This window comes from Engraulis encrasicolus, chromosome 22, assembly GCF_034702125.1.
Source record: "Engraulis encrasicolus isolate BLACKSEA-1 chromosome 22, IST_EnEncr_1.0, whole genome shotgun sequence".
NCBI classification, from domain to species: Eukaryota; Metazoa; Chordata; class Actinopteri; order Clupeiformes; family Engraulidae; genus Engraulis; species Engraulis encrasicolus.
Window position 1 is genome coordinate 2,954,697 of NC_085878.1, and position 19,988 is coordinate 2,974,684.

General features: G+C 42.3%; 2 protein-coding genes across 2 annotated transcripts in view; one reads left to right on the top strand and one right to left on the bottom strand.

The window, feature by feature from the left end:
• Window positions 1-2,247: 2,247 nt before the first annotated feature.
• LOC134438727 (fibronectin type III and SPRY domain-containing protein 2) lies at window positions 2,248-13,663 on the bottom strand. Its single transcript, XM_063188361.1, has 13 exons — window positions 13,515-13,663; window positions 12,782-13,269; window positions 12,600-12,695; window positions 11,867-12,100; window positions 11,696-11,718; window positions 10,677-10,798; window positions 9,829-9,987; window positions 9,258-9,392; window positions 8,937-9,090; window positions 6,589-6,722; window positions 5,795-5,927; window positions 4,590-4,766; window positions 2,248-2,576 (listed from the first exon to the last, which is right to left on the bottom strand). The coding sequence occupies exons 2-13, from the start codon at window positions 13,232-13,234 to the stop codon at window positions 2,324-2,326; spliced, it is 2,073 nt and encodes a 690-aa protein (XP_063044431.1). The 5' UTR covers window positions 13,235-13,269; window positions 13,515-13,663; the 3' UTR covers window positions 2,248-2,323.
• Window positions 13,664-13,897: 234 nt separating this feature from the next.
• The window catches only part of LOC134438721 (WASP homolog-associated protein with actin, membranes and microtubules), a 37,989-nt gene continuing 31,898 nt past the window's right edge, over window positions 13,898-19,988 (top strand). The window contains exons 1-2 of the mRNA XM_063188356.1: window positions 13,898-14,528; window positions 17,332-17,505. Of these exons, the coding sequence (XP_063044426.1) occupies window positions 13,962-14,528; window positions 17,332-17,505 (741 nt within the window). The 5' untranslated portion in view covers window positions 13,898-13,961. The remainder of the gene's footprint in view (window positions 14,529-17,331; window positions 17,506-19,988) is intronic.

The window sequence follows — 19,988 nt, forward strand, 5'->3', positions numbered from 1 at the left end:
CATCTGAATTAAAGACACCTGTACATACTAACATGCAGAAAAGACACATTGAATCAGCAGAATCAGTCCATAGTATGAGTGAATCAGTCACACTCCAACCTCACCAGCATGGGAAATACCAAATGCTGGATTTTAGACCTGAACAAAGATTAAGTGGACTGCAAAGTCACAAGAAAGAAACTGGGTATTAATGACCCAGCTGTTGATGCATTTCCTCCAAAATGTGAGGAATACAAAATGACTATCCATCAGCCTGTCTGGGGTTCTATACGAGATTTGACCTTTTGTAGGGATTTGATAATCATGAGAACAGAAAGAAATCACCCTAGAGCTGTACGGGATGAACTAGGCAATGATATCAAAGCTACTGGGACCAAAATCACTGAGAAAACTACTGGTAGCACTTAATGCCACAGAGGTTTAAAATCCTGTAGTGCACACATGATACCTCTACTTCAGAAGGAACCTGTGCAGTCCCACCTGAGGTTTGCCAGCGGACATCAGACTGGTTTAGGATATGATAAGGAGGTGCTGTAGTCAGATGAAACCAAAATCAAGCTGTTTGGCATTATCACAATTCAATGTTTCAATGTCAATTTTGAGAAAGAGTACTGCTGTCTATGATCCCAAGAACACCCTCCTCACCATCATGCCTGAAATTGGTATCATTACGGTTTGAGGGTGTTTGTCTGGCCAAGGCACAGGACAACTTCATATCGTCAACGAATGGATGGAGGGAGACATGTAATGTGCAATCCTGAGTGCAAACGTCCTTCCCTCCACCACTACACTGAAGGGTGGGCCATTTTTGGATCTCCCAACATGACAATAATACACAATATAGAGTCAAAGCAACGAAGGAGTGGCTCAATAAGAAGCATATTAAAGTCGTGAAGTGGCCTAGACAGTCTCCAAATATTAACCATATAGTAATTCTATGGAGAGAACTGAACCTCCCATTTGCCAAGCTACAGCAACAAACTATTAATGTTTTAGAGATAATATGCAAAGAAAAATAGGTAAAAATATTTTCTACTATATGCACAAACATTGTCATCAACTAAAAGAAGCATCTGACCTCAGTGCTAGACAACTAGGGCTTTGCCACAAAGCACTTTATCCTCTTTAGCTAGAGGGGTCAAATACTTATTTGCCTAAATTAAATGCAAATACATTTAAATTTATTATTTTGAGTAATTTTCTGGAATTTCTTTTTGATATTCTGTCTCTCCATGTTTGAATGCATATTATCATAAATTTATAGACTGATCATGTCTTTATTAGTGGGCAAACCGGCAAAATCAGCAAGGGATCAAATACATATTGGACTCACTGTATGATGTTGGAGAAGGTGTTGTTCTTGGGATCATAGGCAGCATTTCTCTTCGTCCAAACACATCGAGTTTTGCCAAACAGTTTGATTTTGGTGTCATCTGATTCCAGCACCTCCCAATCATATCCTAATCCAGTTCGACGTTCATTGGCAAACCGCAGGTGAGCCTGAACAGGTTCCTTCTGAAGCCGGGGTACCATACATGCACTGCAGGATTTTAATCCGCTGTGGTATTTAAGTGTTTCCAATAGTTTTCTTAGTGATTGAGGTCCCAGCTGCCTTGAGATCATTTCCTAGCTCCTCCTATACAGTTTTGAGGTGCTTTATCTCCTTTTTTCTGATTATTAAATTCCCACAAGGTCAACTCTTGTATGGAGCCAGGGACATGCCTAAGATTGATGATTGATGATCATTTTGTATGTCCTAAAATTGGGAAGAAATGCACCAACAGTTTGCTCTTTAATATCCAGGAGCCCATTTCAGCCTTGTTGAGTTCTAAAATCTTGTCCCTGACATCCTTTGACAGCGTTTTGGTCTGTCCCATGTTGGCGAGTTTAGTTTGATTGATTGACTGATTCTATGGACTGATTCTGCAGATTCAATGTGTCTTTTGTGCAGGTTACTATTAACAGGTGTGTTCAATTCAGATAAGTTGATTGGAAGTGCCATTTGATCTGCGGGATCAGAACTCTTAATGGTTGGCAGGGGATCAAATACTTATTTCCCTCAATTAAATATAAATCAATTATTATATATTCTTTAGAGTTAATTTCTGGATTTTCTTTTTGATATTCTGTCTCTCCATATTAGAATATATATTATCATTAACATTAAAGACTGATCATGTCTTTATTAGTGGGTAAACCAAAAAAAATCAGCAAGGGATCAAATACTTATTCTCCTCACTGTATAGCGTCTATAATCAATTATTATTTGGCAATTTATTTTGGTAACATTTGTAAAATGTCTGTAGAAGTGGTTGTGTGGTGGTCAGATCAGCTTAATGTAATGAGGAGAAGGGATGCCCATTCTAAGTGCGAGTGCTCCCGGGTTGTCGAGGGCGAAGCAGGGGTGAACGTAGTGCAGGAACTGGCACTCGAAGGTGAAGAGGTGCTGCCCCAGGTCCGCGTTGAAGAAGGACAGCGTTCCCCTGTCGTAGTCCAGAGCCATGCCGATCCTCAAGGGGTGGCTGGTGATCCTGATGTCCGGGGACCAGCCGTTGTGGAGAAACTCGTACTTATGCCTGGGGAGGGATGGAGGGAGAAGGAAGAGAATCTGAGTATTTGGGGAGAAAATGAAGTCCAACGGATCCATAGAGGGGCTGGCGGTGGCCGTCAGATGATTCTGTCCTGGGCCCAGTAAAACGTGTCAGTCAGTGGCGTCACATTTTGGGTGGCAGGTGCTGAAGGGGAGTGTTTGGGGACATGTAGAACTTTCGGCTGGCTATGTATTATCAGGGCATTTATTGTCAAATGTTTTTGTTGTATCATGTCAACATGGACCACAGTACATTGTAACAAAAAACATTACAAAATAATTTTTCAAAAAGGGATTTTTTTTTGTATCCAGTGATGCAAAGGGGCAGGTGCTTTAGCACCATCTTGTCCCTGTCTGTGCACAGCGCTTATGGTGTCAGTGGCCCAGCTTACAGCGCGACTATTTTTAGAGATGTCCGATAATATCGGCCCACAGACGATGTGAATATTTAAAAGCTTTGTTGCATTCGAGAATGCATCTAGTGGGGCATTACAATACAATTAAGCATATTTTGTTCCACAACAGCAGATTTGTAATGTTATCTAAAAAAAATTATGAGGAAAAAATAACCCACATATATCGGTATCGGCTGATATCGGAATCGAAAATTGAGAGTTGGACAATATCGGCATATCGGATATCGGCAAAAAAGCCAATATCGGACATCTCTAATTATTTTGCACTGAGCTACAGCAGCTGAATGAAGACTTTGCAAACGCCTTGCCCATCTCAGTAGCTACTCTGCTCTGGGTTGTGAGCTGAAAATAGGCGTTTCCATGGCAACCTAAATGGGTAATGCCATTCTATGGGCATTTCACAATTACATTTCTTTGGCAGGTCTGAAGCTTAAACGCGCTTAAAGAAGCGCTGAGGAGATAAACGTGTCCCCTTTGATGGCAAAGCCCTGCGTTTATTCCTTGTCCCTCTACTGACTACAATACTACGGAGAGTGGGTGTTTCTTGAAGCCCTGGGTGGATGGGTAAATGGGTGCTGTTGGTTGTGCTGTAGGCCTAACCCTCATCACTTAAAGGGACACTGTGTGAGATTTTTAGTTCTTTATTTCCAGAATTCATGCTGCCCATTCACTAATGTTACCTTTTTCATGAATACTTACCACCAGCATCAAATTAAGTATTCATTATGACTGGAAAAATTGCACTTTTCATACATGAAAAGGTGGATCTCCATGGTCCGCCATTTTGAATTTCCAAAAATTTCTGCAAAAATGACTGTACTTGGACCATACTAGAAAATATTTGTTTATTACTTAGTAAACTTTCATGTAAAGATCAAATTTGGCGATAGGCAGCCCAGTTTCAATGAGCAGCATAGTTGCAGTACCTTTTTTGACCATTTCCTGCACAGTGTCCCTTTAAGTTGCTATACTGAGAGCGACATGACAAGTAAGTTTTTGATCTCTTTAAAGGTGTCCCACTTTTTCAGCATTTCCTCCTGTCCTTATTAGAAAATACCATACACTAATTAGAGCCACCTTAAATAACTAGACCTCACACCTCATCATCTCCCTTGGCACCTCCGTGCTCTATAGAGTTATCATGACGTGCTTTACATTAGAGAGAGCGGATGCTTTCATCCATGGGGAATTACACGGAAAAGAAAAACAGCCCAGGCTATAGAAGAGGGAGACTAGGGCTAGGCCCTGCTGTGGCCAACTGGTAGGGCATGCGGCCGACCGGGGTTCGATTCCCGGCCCGGGTCATTTGTCGATCCTTCCCCGTCTCTCTCTCTCCATTCGCTTCCTGTCCACCTCTCACATACTTTCCTGTCAATAAAGCCGAAAAAGACCCCCAAAAAATCTTTAAAACAAAAAAATAAAAGAAGGAAACTGAAATATCCCCTAAAAAAACCATGACATTGACTTTCATATACTGTATGAAGTGTTGTCTGCATGGTGTGTGGGACTGTACTTTTACAACCTAAAATGAGCTGCTGGAATAAGATGGGACAGGTCCCATGAGACCATGATGAGAAGCTTACCGGACCGGGGTGAGGACGTGCCTCATGCACCAGGAGCTGTTGTTTCCTCCAAGGTAGGCGTTCCTCTGCGTGTCCTCGTAGGCCACCCCTATGCGGTACTCGGTGTGAGGGTCCACCTCCACCTCCCAGTAGTGCTTCGTGCGAACTGGGATCAAGTCCCCCAGCACTGCCACACACCTGGAGCAGGAACGCTAGAGCTGTTACCGGGCTACTGCAGTGCAGCTGAGCTGCTTGCAGAGGCGCATCTTGCCACCAGGCAAGGCAAGGCAAGGCAGGCAGCTGCTCAAAGTTCAAAGTACTTTATTTGCCATTTGTGCATAAACTAGTAGTCCAAGCACATAGGAACTCTTGTGCAGGCCCTCTGAGTCAATAAATAGAATTAAATAGAAAACTCTCACTGTTGCTGGGAAGAAACTGTTGAAAAACCTTGCTTGGGGCCCTCAAGCCCATAGATAGTGAATGACAGCCCACACTTCACCACAGTAGTGGCGATTTTGGTTCAAATGTTCATTCTTTTGCATTTTCGCTTGGGGCCCCGCCTGACCATCGAATTGCCTCTGGCTGCTTGTAACTAATATCACTATGCATCCACAGTTAATCCAGTTGGATGTGGTTCATCCTTCTTGGTGGTATGTAGACATTACCTTGGATACCGTAGCTCTTGATAAATCACAAAAACTTGTTGTCTTGGTCAAAGATGCAACAGTTACACGCGCACCAAGAATTTCTCATCTTTGAGCTCTGATATGTCACCCATAATGTGTGCATTGCACAGTTTTGAGCAAAACTGTGCTCTTACCCTGCTAATTGAACCTTCACACTTCACTTTACTGGTGCAATGTGCAATTAATGAAGATTGGTCAAGAGACTGGTCCACTTGAGCCATGAAACTTCCCACACTAAAATGACAGGTGTCTCAGATATTTTGTCTAACCCCTGTACATACACAAGATTAAGAGCTAAAACTTAAAATATGAACCTAAAATTTTGCATACAACTCCAAATTTTGCGCTTCTCTTGTGTGCTGCAGTATTATTGCAGAGTTAGAGAGTAGTGATTTGAATGTGAAAATACTGCAAACAGTTGCTGCATTTAAAAATATATATATTATTACATTAGGGTTATCTGTTGCTCATCAGAGTTCTGGTGTTTTCAACAATGTACCATACATCATTGCTTGATCTAAAATCAGAAAAGAAGCCCACCTTGCAAATGTGTTGTCACCAAAGATCATTTCACTCAAAGGCAGTTCCTCTTCAGAGTAAAACATTGTGAATCCATCCTCAGAAACACTCAAACATGGATGTGCTGTGTCCTCCATAAGATGAAACAGTGTACCTGAAAAAGAGACTGGCTTTAATTTCACCACAGATAAACAAGAGTTCTGAACAAACATCAGGAGGACTATGATTTACACACATTACATTTCTTTCATTCTCTGTAAAATGGTATTGTCCTATTGGAAATCACCACACACCGATCTCTTCAGGACTCAATTCCAACTTAATAAAGTAAAAGTTGTAGCATATGGCCAGTCTGTTTGGCATGTGCCATATGGTACAACTTTTACTTTATGATCATTTCATTTCAATCATTTCAGTTAATTATCCTATCTTGCCAAACTATTTGTTAATTCATTAGGACCATCCAATTTGCAAACATCAGCACAAATACTCTGATGTTGACAAAATCAGAGTATTTGTGCCGATGTTTACAAATTGGATGTTGATATGGCTACATTGACTTCTCCATAACTCCTGGAGATGGCTAAGCGTGGGCAGTGAGGGCAGTTGTTAATGGTTGGAGAGTCGGTTTTGGGATCAGATTGTTGCAGCAGGTTTGAATCCCTCTTTAACACATAATGGCTGAAGTGGTCTTCAGCATTATCCAGGGACTATACTGCCCTACAAAGGCAAAGTGCAGTAACTACGCTGATCCTGAAACTGAGAAAATTGAAGCATCCACTCAGTGTAATGTGGTGTACAGTATGGGATCTCACCTGTTGTGGACACAGTAAATGACTCGCTTCTCTCACTGGGACCTCCGATGTTCACAGCTCGTACATAAATCAGATAATGCTTCCCCGGCTGCAGTTGAACCAGGCACTCACAAGTAGGGATGGCCACAATAGACCTGTGCACATCAAAGCAAGAGCAATCAGACATGCAACCTGTCCCTCTGCCAATGCTGGACGCAAATGCTGTGTGTGTGTGTGTATGTTTGACGCCCCTAGAGGCATCAAAAAAAAATTGCGGCTGGACACACAGACAGACAGACATGGTCATTGTAATGCTGCCTGTGTAACGGAGGCTAACTAGCACAGAGTTGGCGTGGAACGTTGGTAAAACCTCCCTCCGTTAGCCTCATACAGTCTCGTGTCGTTGGGCCGAGAGACAAGTCTCTTGGCCCAGCGGTATCGTACTGTGTCTCCCATTGCTGGAGCGTTGTAGTTGACAAGGATGCAGGTTCGATCCCCGAGGGGGACGAACAGGGGCAAGATGACCGCCGTCACAGTGGTGCCGTGACCCGTATGGGAGTGAGGTTTAAGTGGGAGAGTGTAACGGGGTTGAACAGGTGCAAGATGACCTCCGTCACACCTGGCCCAACACCCTCCAGGTGGCCAGGTAATGATGCCAAATCTTCTCATTCATCTAAGTCATTTTATCCAAAGAGTTTAGTTGTAAGCACAATCGATGGTTGCATTAAGCGACTGGAGGACTTGAGCTAAATATGCTGTAAGTGTGTCCTTCCTCATCCAATGAACCCAGGACACTGTGGTGCACGTGGGTGCCCCCGTTAATGAACAATATTTGTAAAGTTTGTGTCATGTTTATTTTTAGTTTATTTTGTTTAGTTCAGCAGGGACCATGCACAATAGACATTGTTTACAGAAGTAAAAAGATGGCTTGTGCCAGATTAGCTATATAGCTAATTTTCATCTGCAGTCCCTGGACAGGTAAAACAAAAATTAAAATACAGTACATGAACAAATAAGCACATCCATATGTCATGGGTTCATTCATAGCCCCAAACAACACATACACACACACCCACACACCCACACATGTGGTGCCCCCCTATCTGGCTGTAAATGGTTGGTGCCCCTGGGCCCGGTGCCACTGGCCCTTATGGATAATCCGGCCCTGATGAACCTCATCAGTACTCCCTTTAGCTTCTATGCTTCAAAGCTTTGGAACCAGCTTCCAGATGACGTAAAAAATGCACCCACTATTGATAGCTTTAAATCTAGACTCAAGACAAAGCTGTTCTCAGATGCTTTCCCCTAGCTTAAATTACATATCATTCTTTTTTTATTATTATTATTTTTATTTTTATGTTTATTTAATTTGTTTTATTTTATTTTATTATTATTTTTACCTTATGTTTTATCTTAATGTTTTAAATGTTTTTTCACTCTAATTCATTTCCTTCTTTCTTCCCTGTTTCCTTTCATTTACATTTGTTAACATTGTGAAGCACATTGAGTTGCACCTGTGTATGAAATGCGCTATATAAATAAACTTGCCTTGCCTTGCCTTACTCTGGTAGATGTAAGAGAGAAGCCCTAGTAATTAAAGTATACTTCTCCAGTCCAGACCCAAAAGGGCGTCATCAAAGCTCAAGGCAACTTGCAACAGTGGCATGAAACAGTGACTTGCAGAGGCTACTGCGTGTGGCTTTCTAGGGCACTAATTCAATCACTTTGCTGGTAGGCACTTTGGAGATTTTAAGGCCTAATTAATTAAAAACAGCCTACTGACCTGTACACAAGTGCGAGTGAGGCTGATAAAATGTAATTTATTTCGGGGTTTTTTCCATCTTTGAATTGCAAGTTTGCAATACATGATGCAAAATTTGGGGACAGTTGTGGCCTGATGAAAGAGTAATTCTTTTATATGTTTTTACTTAAATATCTTTATCCAATATGAAAATTCATTCGAGTGAAGGACTTTCCTACATCTTCATAATCATCGTTGTCATCATCATCATTATGCTCAACTAGGGTGCCCTGAAAGGCATCTATTATTATTTCACAACATGCACTTAATTCTCTGCAGGTCCGCCTGGAAAAGAGAGTATTCCTAAGCTTTTTTTCCCCTTAGTATTTTTGGTGCTTTTCGCCTTCATTCTTGACAGGACAGTGAAGGACAGACCGGAGATGAGTGAGTAGAGAGAGACAGGGAGAGATCGGCAAATGACCCAGGCCAGAATCAAACCCGGGTCGCCAGCGTAGTAGCCCAGTGCCCTACCATCAGGCCACGGCGGGGCCAAGTAGGCCTAAGCTTAATGTAACATAATACTCCTGTTGCAAAGCTGTAGATAGATACACATACAGTGCTTCCTTACTCAGTCACAGTGCTTGTACTGGACTCGGCTCCCATCTCTATCAGCTCCAGAGTGTATGAGTCCACAGGGTTGGTGTTGCCTGATTCCCAGCGAATGAGCGCCGCCTCTGGACAACTTGTGCACTCGCGTGGCTTGATGACAGGAGGGGATGGGACTGCACACACACACGCACACACACACACACGCACACACATTCACACGAGAGAGGTGACGTCACTGGAACTCACCGAGTTGAATTTAGGTCAGTTGTATCTCTGCCAAGACTAAGAAATGTCACTTCTCTCTCACTCTTGCGATTTCTCTCTATCTTTTTTTTTTTACCCGTCATGTAGACCGCTTTCTCACTGGTGGGGCTGATGCCTGTGGTGTTTGTCGCGGTGACCCAAAACTCATACTGCGCATTGGGCAGCAGGTTAGTCACGGTGTAGTGAGTCTCCTTCACCCTCACCTTGGTGGCTACACATAAATATAAAAAAATAAAGTTAATCAACTGTAACAGGAATAGAAAACTTCCAACAGAGCTGTAACGAATCCAAAAGAAACAAACATGTTTAGGATAATGTCAGAATAAATTAATAGATTGAATTTTTTTTTTAGTTCATTTTAGAAATCTGAAAGGTCAGACAAATGTGGTATCTACTGCATGTCCTGTGCTCTATGTTAACAAACCTTTTCACCAAAATATGTTTTAATGCCATGTGTTGATGATGAGTGACTGCAGTATTAACTAAAGAATTTGGTTTCCTGAGTTCTGAGTGTTGATGACACAGCCTTGGATCCTGGGGAGACATATTCAAAATTCTACAAGAAAACTTGTTTTCCGGGCAAAATGATAAAAACCACAACCTGATGGAGTGAAACCACCTGACATACTTCCTGGTATCATATGTACCTTCCAGGTCAGCCTCCACGGTGATGTCCTCAAAGATAGGCCTGCTGTAGAGCTCATAGTACTCCACCGTGTCGTCTGAGAACAGGCTCCAGCAGACCCTCAGAGAGGTGTAGGTGGCAGAGTTGGGGATCTGAGGGTTCATGACTGGTGCTGAGGGAGCTGCAGCACAAGGCAAAGAGAAAACACAAACAAACCATAGAATAGTAACTATTAAAATATGCAGTAATAACAAAAATATTAAGCCTTTTCTTAATTATACTGTGTAGAACGTCTTCTTATTAATGTGAATCTACGAAAAATATTCGAAGATGTGTAAATAGGTTTGTAGCGTGCGTTGGGGTGTGTGTGTTTATGGAACAAGGTGGATTGATCATTTCAATACTTAAAATTTACAGGCGAACTAGGCAGCATTTTCAAGTTAATCACCTTGCTGAGCCACGGGATGAAACGACATCAAGTTATTTCTGATTTCGCTGGGGCCTTTCCTACTCTAAGAGTTGTTTTCTAGTTTTCCTATTTTCAGAAGTGTTAATAAGCGCATAGTTCATCACATATCCCTGCCAAACAATAGCACATAACTGACATCTAAATGATGCCTGAAGCCAGGAAGGACAGTGAAAGTTTCATAATAAGGGTTCCTTCCTCGGCTATCTTATTTTCTTTGTGTTTTACGACACCATAATTATTATGTCAAGTGAATTACAGCTGATGTGTGATGGACCACTAATGTATCTCCACAGGGAACAGCCTGGTCTGTTATTTGTCATATGCACAGTGGGTGTGATGATTTCACCATGTACTGTAGTAACACACTGACAATGGATAAAGGCAAAAGGGTGATTAATAACCTGGGACAGCATTGATGGAGTCCATCATTTGTTTCACATCGGACAGATCAGCTGTTGAGACGTCAAACTCCAAGTTGGTGGCAATCTTTAGATCCAGCTCCTCTTTGGCAACCCCCTCGATTCTGTTGTAGGTCAAATATACACAACTGTAATGTATAGGCCTACAACAAGCATACTTTTTTTTTTGACTTGTCAAGATCAGAGCGTCTGAAAAACACACATGAAAACCTTGCTGCTTCCGAAAAATATTCACTCACAATTAAGGTTGCCAACCATCCCTTGAAATACGGAATCACCCAATATCTACGTATAAATAAAAGTACAGTTTCGTGTTGAGCCGAAACGGGATGCAACTCGGTTTAAATGCAAGGAAATTGCATCTAAGAAATACATTTATTTTCTGGGGGAGGACCCCCAGAGACCTTGTGAGAATGAAGTGTCCCTTTTTACCACAGGGAGTTGGCAACCCTACTCACAATCCAACTCAAAAAGCAGGAGGGTCAAAGACGTGCAAAATGGCATCGTCATTCAGTGTAACGGATGCCTTCTGCTGACTGTAACTGTAAAAAAAATGACTCTTTTTATTTATTTATTGTTACAGGGAATTCATGAAAGCCTCGGCTGTCATCCATTCACTTGAAAAAAAAATTAAATCACGTTTTTTTGCAGTTACAGTCGGTGGAAGGTGTCCGTAACACTGATTGACAAACACGTCTTTGACCCAGGAGCATGCTGAAATGTAGTATGATAAAAACCATGTCAGTCAGTACAATATGTTTACAGACACTGTTGGACAAAGCAGTGAAATAATGCAATAAAAGAGTCTGACAATCCACATCAACACAGCACATCTTGCACTTGCAAGCTCATATCCAATTAATGTCAAAACAATAATCAAGTCATACTGTATATTAAAAAAGACACAAGGGGGGCATAATCTGTGGCACAACAGAGAGTCATAGCCATCTCATTTCCCATTGTCAAACAGCAAGGGGGACACTGCAATCACAGATACTTACTGCTTCATAATGGGCATTACCCTCTGTGAAATGTAATTCAAAAGTCATGAGACAAAAACCAATATAAACGGATGAAGTGTTTTCAGTTTATTACAGTTCTATTCATTACGACGGAATTCATTACACTTCAATTCATTACACACAATTCATTACACACATAAATGAACTGACCTGAAGGAATGCGTATTTGTTTTCGTTTCTGTGGAGGGCCTGGGCTCGTTCGATCAGCTCTTTGGAGTCGTCCATCATCTTGCCGCAGCTGATGAGCTGGTTGTAAAGGGACTCCAGCTTGTGTTTCTTCTCGTCCTCCTGGGCTGAGGCCCGCTCGTCGTACCGGTGCGCCAGTGTCTGAAGCACGTCGTTGTAGTGCTGCTCCAGGTTCTGTTCCTGACGCCCAAAGTTCTCCTGCACAGATGTTTTGTTAAAATAATTTATAGAAAAACCCACTTTTTAAAAAAAGTTTTTTTTTTCGACTTTATTTGATAGGACAGTGTGAGAGGTGGACAGGAAGCGAATTGAGAGAGAGACGGGGAAGGGTAGGCAAAGAATCAGGGCCGGCAATCGAACCCGGGTCAGCCGCATGGCAGACAAGTGCCCTACCGGTTGGACACGGCAGGGCCTGAAAAACCCACTTCTATATGGGCATCTCTTTTTAGCTTTCACTGAATGTGAGCTTTAGATCTTTTGATTTTGAATTACTCTAGTATATACAAAGCCAACACACCACCACTACACAACAAAAGACAACTTTTAAGACCCAGGCCCTCTCTTTGATTACATCAATCATTTATGGGATAAAATACAGATTTTTCTTGCAATTGTCTATCATCTGACACTTTCGCCCATGCACTGCCACCTTTTCCCATGCAACTGTAGGCTACGAACATAAAATGAGTTATATTACCTCCACCGTGATGAATATCTCTTCAAGGTTGCCCACAAAATTCTCCATCTGTGTAATCCTTTCCTCCAACTTGCCTCTTGTTTTGTTGATGTCATTCTGCAGAGGTAATGTGTTTATGATTTCATCATGACAAAGTCTCTACACAATATGGGAATGTTGTTGAGAGAGGCCTACAAAGTTACCTTGATTTCCTGAGCTGCCTTTTTCAGTAAGATAACCCTGTGGTTCCTGTGGAGCCCTGTAGGCGTCTTGAATGCATGTGTAGGCGTCTGACAGACGGTGCAGTAGGCGTCAGGAGGGTCGCTGTCAGTTTGAGCCGTGCGCCCCTCCATCAATTCTTTTGATTCGTCTTGATCGTCTGTCAGAAACACGTCATCGCCGCCCTGTGCGAGCCCGTTCCCATCTCCTTCTGGCATGGCAGGTTCAAAATGTAGAGATTCATTTGTATCCACAGAAAACCTCTGGAAGGATGAGACCTGAGCGGCTGTGGCCTGTGGCCCTGCTGCAGCGGTTGGCAGATTCTCCATGTACTTGTTCATGAATGCAGTGGAGTGATCCTCAACAACATGCTCTTCATCATCACTCACTGTCATCTCCTCTGAGATGACATCCAGCTCTCCTCCATACACATCCATGTTGAGAAGGGAAGGGCCTAAAGCCTGTACACTGGCTGCAAATAAGGCAAATAAAAGATAAGAACACTTAAGCTGTACACTCATAGATTGTAGGTACCACCACTGTGTTCTTTACTGTGTCATTCTGTTGGCCCTACATAATGGTAGCCTACAGTAAAGAACATGGAAACATCAGCTATGTTTACAATTTAAGTAGGCTAGGCTACAGCTGTGTATCATGCCAGACTGTCTATCTACTTTACTGCAAAGCAGATTCCCATGCTGGTTTCACTTCACTTACAGGTTTATAAAGGCTTTCAGTCCGCGGAAATGGTAATTTCAGTGCCCTGTGTTGTCTGGTAAAGAGGTTGGGTTTGCCACACCAAACAGGAGAAGCAAAATGTAACTTGTGACAAATATAGAAGGCAACAGCCAAGTCAGCTGCTCATATTTCACCCCCATAGTGTTGTGTTGAAACGCACATGAAAGTAGTTTAACAATGGAGACTGCAATTTGGCAAGCTGTAATAACATTGTAACTGTATATGTATTACAAGCTTTATATAATACGGTTTTAAAACGAGGAGTTTTCATCCTAAAAAATCAGAAAAACGTGATATGGAATTTCCCGACCATGTGATCAAAAGGTCAAAGTTGAAGGTAAAAGGATAACTACGTCATGCAAATGGCGGACGGTGTAAACACAGAAGCTAGCGATAATTTTTTGGAGTTGTATATGTTTACCGAAAATGACTAGTGTAGATTTTGATCGGCTGGACAGTCTGGAAGGCTGGGTCGCTATCAAAACTAATTTGTTTGATGAAAACGAGATATTTAAATTAGGATTCATCGTCCAGTGGAACGTGATCGAATCTAAATTCGCTGTCACTTGTCACAACAGAACACTTCAGAGACAGAAACGCAAAGAAGAACTAGCAGATGCACAAACAAGTTGGGCTGGATTGTTTTCTGTCAATGATCTCAAAAATATCCATCGCCAGTTTACATGTGTTGGTGACGTATTGGCTCCGTATTTCCCTGACCTGACAGACTTTGAAGAGGGCAACATATGGGACCTAATATTTTTCAACCGGACAGCGAACCCAGAAGAACAAGAGAAAGATTTGGATACCCCCTGTCGACAGCTCGAGAAATACTTTAGCACAGCCATTGACGTGTGTGGCCGTAAGATTGTGTTAGATTCCTTATTTAACAACGATGAACGAGATGTCGAGGAATACTTTGAAAACCTCCAAGAGTTCAAAAGGAAGACCATGGAGGATGAAGTGGCCAGGGCGAAAGATCTTCTGCGCAAGGTGAGGTCTGCTGATTGCACTGTAGAAAGAAAGAATCCTATTCGATGACAGGTGGCCCTCTACAGATGGTGGACGGTAACGAAGCATTAAATACGCTAGAAGTATTTGTAGGTTTAGAAGGCAATGGGGAAGAAACGGTTGCATTGTTCTGGGTGATGAAGATTATGGTCATAGACATGTTCCTTCCCATATGCAGGATGGTCATTTGATATTTCACCTCAGGGCTAGCCCAAGGCTTGCATTATTACCAGACCTTGCTGACAGAATAGGGTTAATAACTAGACAGGCAATTAGGTTATTATACCTGGGTAATTAACTTCAGAGACGTATGTCAGAAAGTGGGACACATAATCCCTCCAAACAAATACCGGTAAGCATAATTTTACAAGCAAAAGGAAGGCATCATGTGTTATTGCTGTTGTGTTTGGAATATCACATGTGTCACCAGCCATGTGATTGCATCAAATTGAGCATCGTCATGGTCACACCTCTACTGGGGGTTGTCCTCTGACACAACTACCACTATTATTTGGGCTACCTCTGAAACAAGATAGGGTGTCGATGTTGCATCTTCTTGCGAACACTCAATACTGCAATTGACATTACAAGTTCAAATTCAAGAGTTTATTTGCCATGTCAACAAAGTTGATAGGAATTTTGTTGTAACATATCCCCCCAACATAAAAAAAACAAAACAAATACAAAAAAAATGGATAAGACACACAGTTGCAAAGCACATACAATATAACTAATGGACTGTTACGCTAGTTAGTCCATTGTGCCTAATAAGATAGAGATAGATTGTGTTGTTTCTGGAAAATCAAAACACTAAAAACCCAACAAGAACCCACAACAAATTTGATCCAACCAGCACAGAGATATAGCTGATCGTGAGACAGTACACAAGTCTACTGGTTACTCAGATTTACCTGTGTCTGTAGAAGGAAGCTGCGTTTCTTTTTTTTCTTTTTTAAACTTCTACTTTTGACATTTTTTCATGTGCTGTACCCTCACACTTTGGTTGTGGTTGTCTGTGTGTGTTTCCATTCCCTGTTATACTCCACCACCACTACCAGTCTAGTCCAGTAATGCCTGCCTCTGAGGCTGGATTTGAGAGGAAATTGCCATGTGTAGCTGACTGTATGTGTATTTAATAGGGCTGGGAATAGATCCAGATTTCCTGGATCGATTTGATTCCGATCCAGAAGGCTACGATCCGATTCGATCCACGATTCGATCCAATTCGATTCGATATCGATCTTTTGTATTGCTGGGCTTTCACTTTAACCCATTTATGCCTAGAATTCTAGGACCGGTTATAAAAACCTACATTTCTCAGCCTTTGATGCCCACACAAACATGAAATATCTTGGTATGTGAGAAATAAGTGGGAAACGATGGAAGAGAGCTACAGGATGTGGATTAGTAAATAGCGCCTATAATGATCGGCAAAAGATCGATCCACAAAGTTGTGAATCGATATCACCCTTTTCGAACGTGAATCGATATTGAATCGCGATTCGATCTTTTGAACCCAGCCCTAGTATTTAATAGCTCTGGTCTGGTGGGTGTGCTGTGGATGTGGATTATGGCTCCACCGCGAGTAGAAGCAGTGCAATGCTCTCTCTCTCTCTCTCTCTCTCTCTCTCTCTCTCTCTCTCTCTGTCTCTCTCTCTCTCTCTCTGTCTCTCTCTCTCTCTCTCTGTCTCTCTCTCTCTCTCTCTCTCTCTCTCTCTCTCTCTCTCTCTGTCACACACATAAGCAGCCACACACACATACACGCACACACCTGGTCCCATCCTCTCTCTCTCTCTGTCTCTCTCTCTCTCTCACACTCACACACACACACACACACACACACACACACACACACACACACACACACACACACACACACACACACACACACACACACACCAGGTCCCTCTTCTCTCACTCTCCACAACACCCCCCCCCTCTCTCTCTCTCTCTCTGATTACAGGGCTAGCTGCAGTAGTGGTGGGTGGCACAGAGAACACTTTAGAGAAAATCTACTGGCTGCAAAATCCCCCTTCTTCTGACTCACGTAGACATGCTCACTGTATACCTCCCTCACCGACCCCCGACCCCCCCCTCTCTCTATCCCTTACAAACCATTTCCAGTTCTCATTCTCAGGCTCTCTCTTGCAAACAGACTTTTGCGTGGTTGTCACCTCTGCCAGTGTGTGTGGCTGCTGCTTATGCTGACTGGGTCTTAATTAAAGTGTTCCCCCCAGAGACTAATGTGCACTTGCATACAGCAGTTTGTACAAAGAAGGATAAACTAGCGAGTTTAAAACCACAGCGCTTATGTAATGGAATGGAGGTTTTGCCAGTCAGAGAAGAGTACTGTGGATATGTAATGTAACCTAATGTGAAAACTGCTAAAATTCCATGCACAGTATTTTAAATGTCAGCGGTTTGTGAGATCAATTAAGTAGTGTGTGTTCTTCAATTTTCATCCACTGTATTCTTTTTGGATATCTTCTATTCTATTCTGTTCTATTCTGATATGGTATATTCTATTCTATTCTATTCTGTTCTGTTCTATTCTATTCTATTCTATTCTATTCTGTTCTGTTCTATTCTGATATGGTCTATTCTCTTCTATTCTATTCTATTCTATTCGGGAAAAATAGGAGTTATGGAATTGTCAATTCTGAAGCAGAGAAGTGCTGATGTCATGGGCACCATGACCTTGATAAATGTCTGAATTCCTGCAGGATGTGGGCTAATATAATAATGCCTTCTTCAACACATCTCTCTCTCTCTCTCTGTCTTTCAGATGCTTCAGCAGCATAAAGGTGCTGACAGTTTGGTCCGACTGTTAAAGATTTATGAAGAGGAAGATGAGGCTTACAAAGAATTAGTCACCGTGGCAACGCTCTTCTATCAGTACCTGCTGCAGCCTTTTCGAGACATGAGAGAGCTGGCCATGCTCTACAAGATGGAGATCCTGGTACGCTCCCTCCGCTCTCCCGCCATCACAGGCGTGCCCACAGTACTTTATACAACATTTAATCACACAAGACCAGTTTTTTTTTTTTTTTTGGGCGGGGGGTTTAGATGGATCCTAGCATCTCTATAAGAGGGTATGTCCGTCTTTTGGTCTGTCTGTCGGTCCGTCTGAAACACATTCCTTAAATTGTAATTCCCTCCTGTGTCCACAAGGCGGCAGAGTGCATAGACGGACGCATCTTTGTCTGTCTGTCGGACTTGTTTAGATATTTCGGGGGCTTTTTGGCCTTTATTTAGGGCAGGGCAGTGAGAGAGCATGGCAGGGAATGAGTGGGAGACAAAGGGGGAAGGATCGAAAAATGACCTCGGGTCAGGGTCGGACCTGGGTCCACAGTATAATGGTACGGCCATCTAGCCCAGTGTTTCCCAACCAGGGGTATGTGTACCCAGGGTGCGATTTGTCAGAAAACCAGAAGGGGGGATATGCTTCAGATTTTAAGCAATATCAATTAAACTGTGATTAAAATTATGAAGGAAAAAGGGGCAATATCAAAACCAGAAGAGGGGACAATCCCCCCCTTCCCCCCCTACAAATCGCACCCTGTGTGTACCACTAGGGATACGCGAGCACACATCAGGGGGTACGCGGAAAGATGTAATAATAGCAAATATATTGAGTGTAGTCACATTAGGATTTGGGATAGAGGAATAGAGCATGAATGAGGGTGAGGGGGTACTCATCATATGACAAAATGGCTTAGGGGGTACGCAGGACAAAAAAGGTTGGGAAACACTGCGCTAGCCCACTGAGCCACTGCACCCCCACATGACAAGTTTCAGCTATCTGTGTTTCTGTACATAGTCATGCCTTTGCACGCACAACTGCTGTAGTGAAGGCAGACATTCAAAGACAAAATTCCGTCTCAACAACAGATATTGACAGAATAAATAGCTACTGCCTTTTGGCAATTCTGGCAGCATGCACACACACACACACACACACATGCATAGATTAGGTGAAAAACTGTTGCCGCTGATGAATGACAACAGTACTGTAATGTTCTTAATGTTAGCACCGCAGTGTTTTCTTAAAGCCATTGAAGCCAAGAAGCCTTACTTTTGACACTCCTTAAGGGTATAATTATGATAATGTATTCTTTAGTACTCATAATATGTTGATTTTATTCTTTTAATATATTTTTTTGGCAAAGGGTAATAGCTTTCTAAATTGCCATTTAAATGTGTAAAAATTCTGAAAGCATTTGTTCGGCAGGATGGAAACGCATAACTGTCTGCTATTGTCCTCTCGGTAATTGTGGCTGTTTTTGGTCTAAATGCGTCCATTTGTTTACTATAAATCCCATTGATATTAGCTTTACACACGACATGAATGGTGCTGACTTGTCAGAAATATATCAAAGGAATACAATTGCTGGAGTGCTTTGCCTGGAATTGTATCCATCAAATCATGCAGATGATGATGAGTTAGCCTGCACACAGAACATATTGTTGGCATTCATTCATGACATTTCAACTCACTGAAGGATGCCTCCCCCCACCTCTTCTGCAATAGGCGTAGGTTTTTTTTCCTCCTTTTTCGCCGAAATAAGATTGCAGTGATTGGCTAATGCAATCATGAGCTTGAGCAGATACCAGGTCACCCCAACAAAATGGATCCATTAGACATACAAAAGGCCACCGCCACCGACACAGCCATCGACCCCCCCACCCCGACCCCCCAGGCTATATTTTAACATGGCAGAGAAACAAACGCACAGAGCCAGGCAAAACTAATGGAATTTGAAAGTATTAGGACATTTCTGTTTGTGTGCTGCTGACGCATATGGCCATGGCCTAAATATCAAAAAGACTGTGGTGTGTGCAGTGACTTTCAACACACACAGCGACTAAAATAGCAATCCTCCTTTGCTCGTATTAAAGCTCCTATTGTCAGTTCATACGAGCCAGGAGGACTTTTCATCTCTTTTATGTGTGGCTACTGTAATCAGGTATTACTCTGTAATAGTCTTCACGTAATTTTATGCAACAGGAGTTTAGCCTGTCGTCCAGCCTGATGAACATGACATCATTGTGTTATAATTAATGTAAGCTCTTAAAGGATAACTTTAGCCAATTTCAACATGCAGTTGTAATGCTCACACTACCCTGGACTTGTCAGTGCCTGAGATTTTTCTTTTCTTTTCTGTAGCCTTTTCCGAGATCCTGGTCATTGTAATGGGGGCAGGTGTTTGTTAACATTAAAAAAAAAAAAAAGATTTATTCCCAATAACATCTAAAAGGTTATGCGACATCAGCAGACAACTAGCAAACAGCGATACCTTTTGGGATAATATTTGGAGTAGGCCTATTTTAAGAAAGTTTTTAATGTAAACACAGTCTGCCCCCATTAGAATAGCTCAGATTTCAGAAAGGGCCAAGTCAAAAAATGCAGCATCACCAGATACTGACAAGTCAAGGGTAGCG

Coding starts and splice junctions, on each gene's coding strand:
- LOC134438727 (XM_063188361.1), bottom strand. CDS start 13,234: ATGGATGTGTATGGAGGAGAGCTGGATGTCATCTCAGAGGAGATGACA. Junction 10,799..11,695: donor GTAATGCCCATTATGAAGCA/GTAAGTATCTGT, acceptor GACCTACAACAG/AATCGAGGGGGTTGCCAAAG. Junction 9,091..9,257: donor GAAAGCGGTCTACATGACGG/GTAAAAAAAAAA, acceptor GTGTGTGTGCAG/TCCCATCCCCTCCTGTCATC.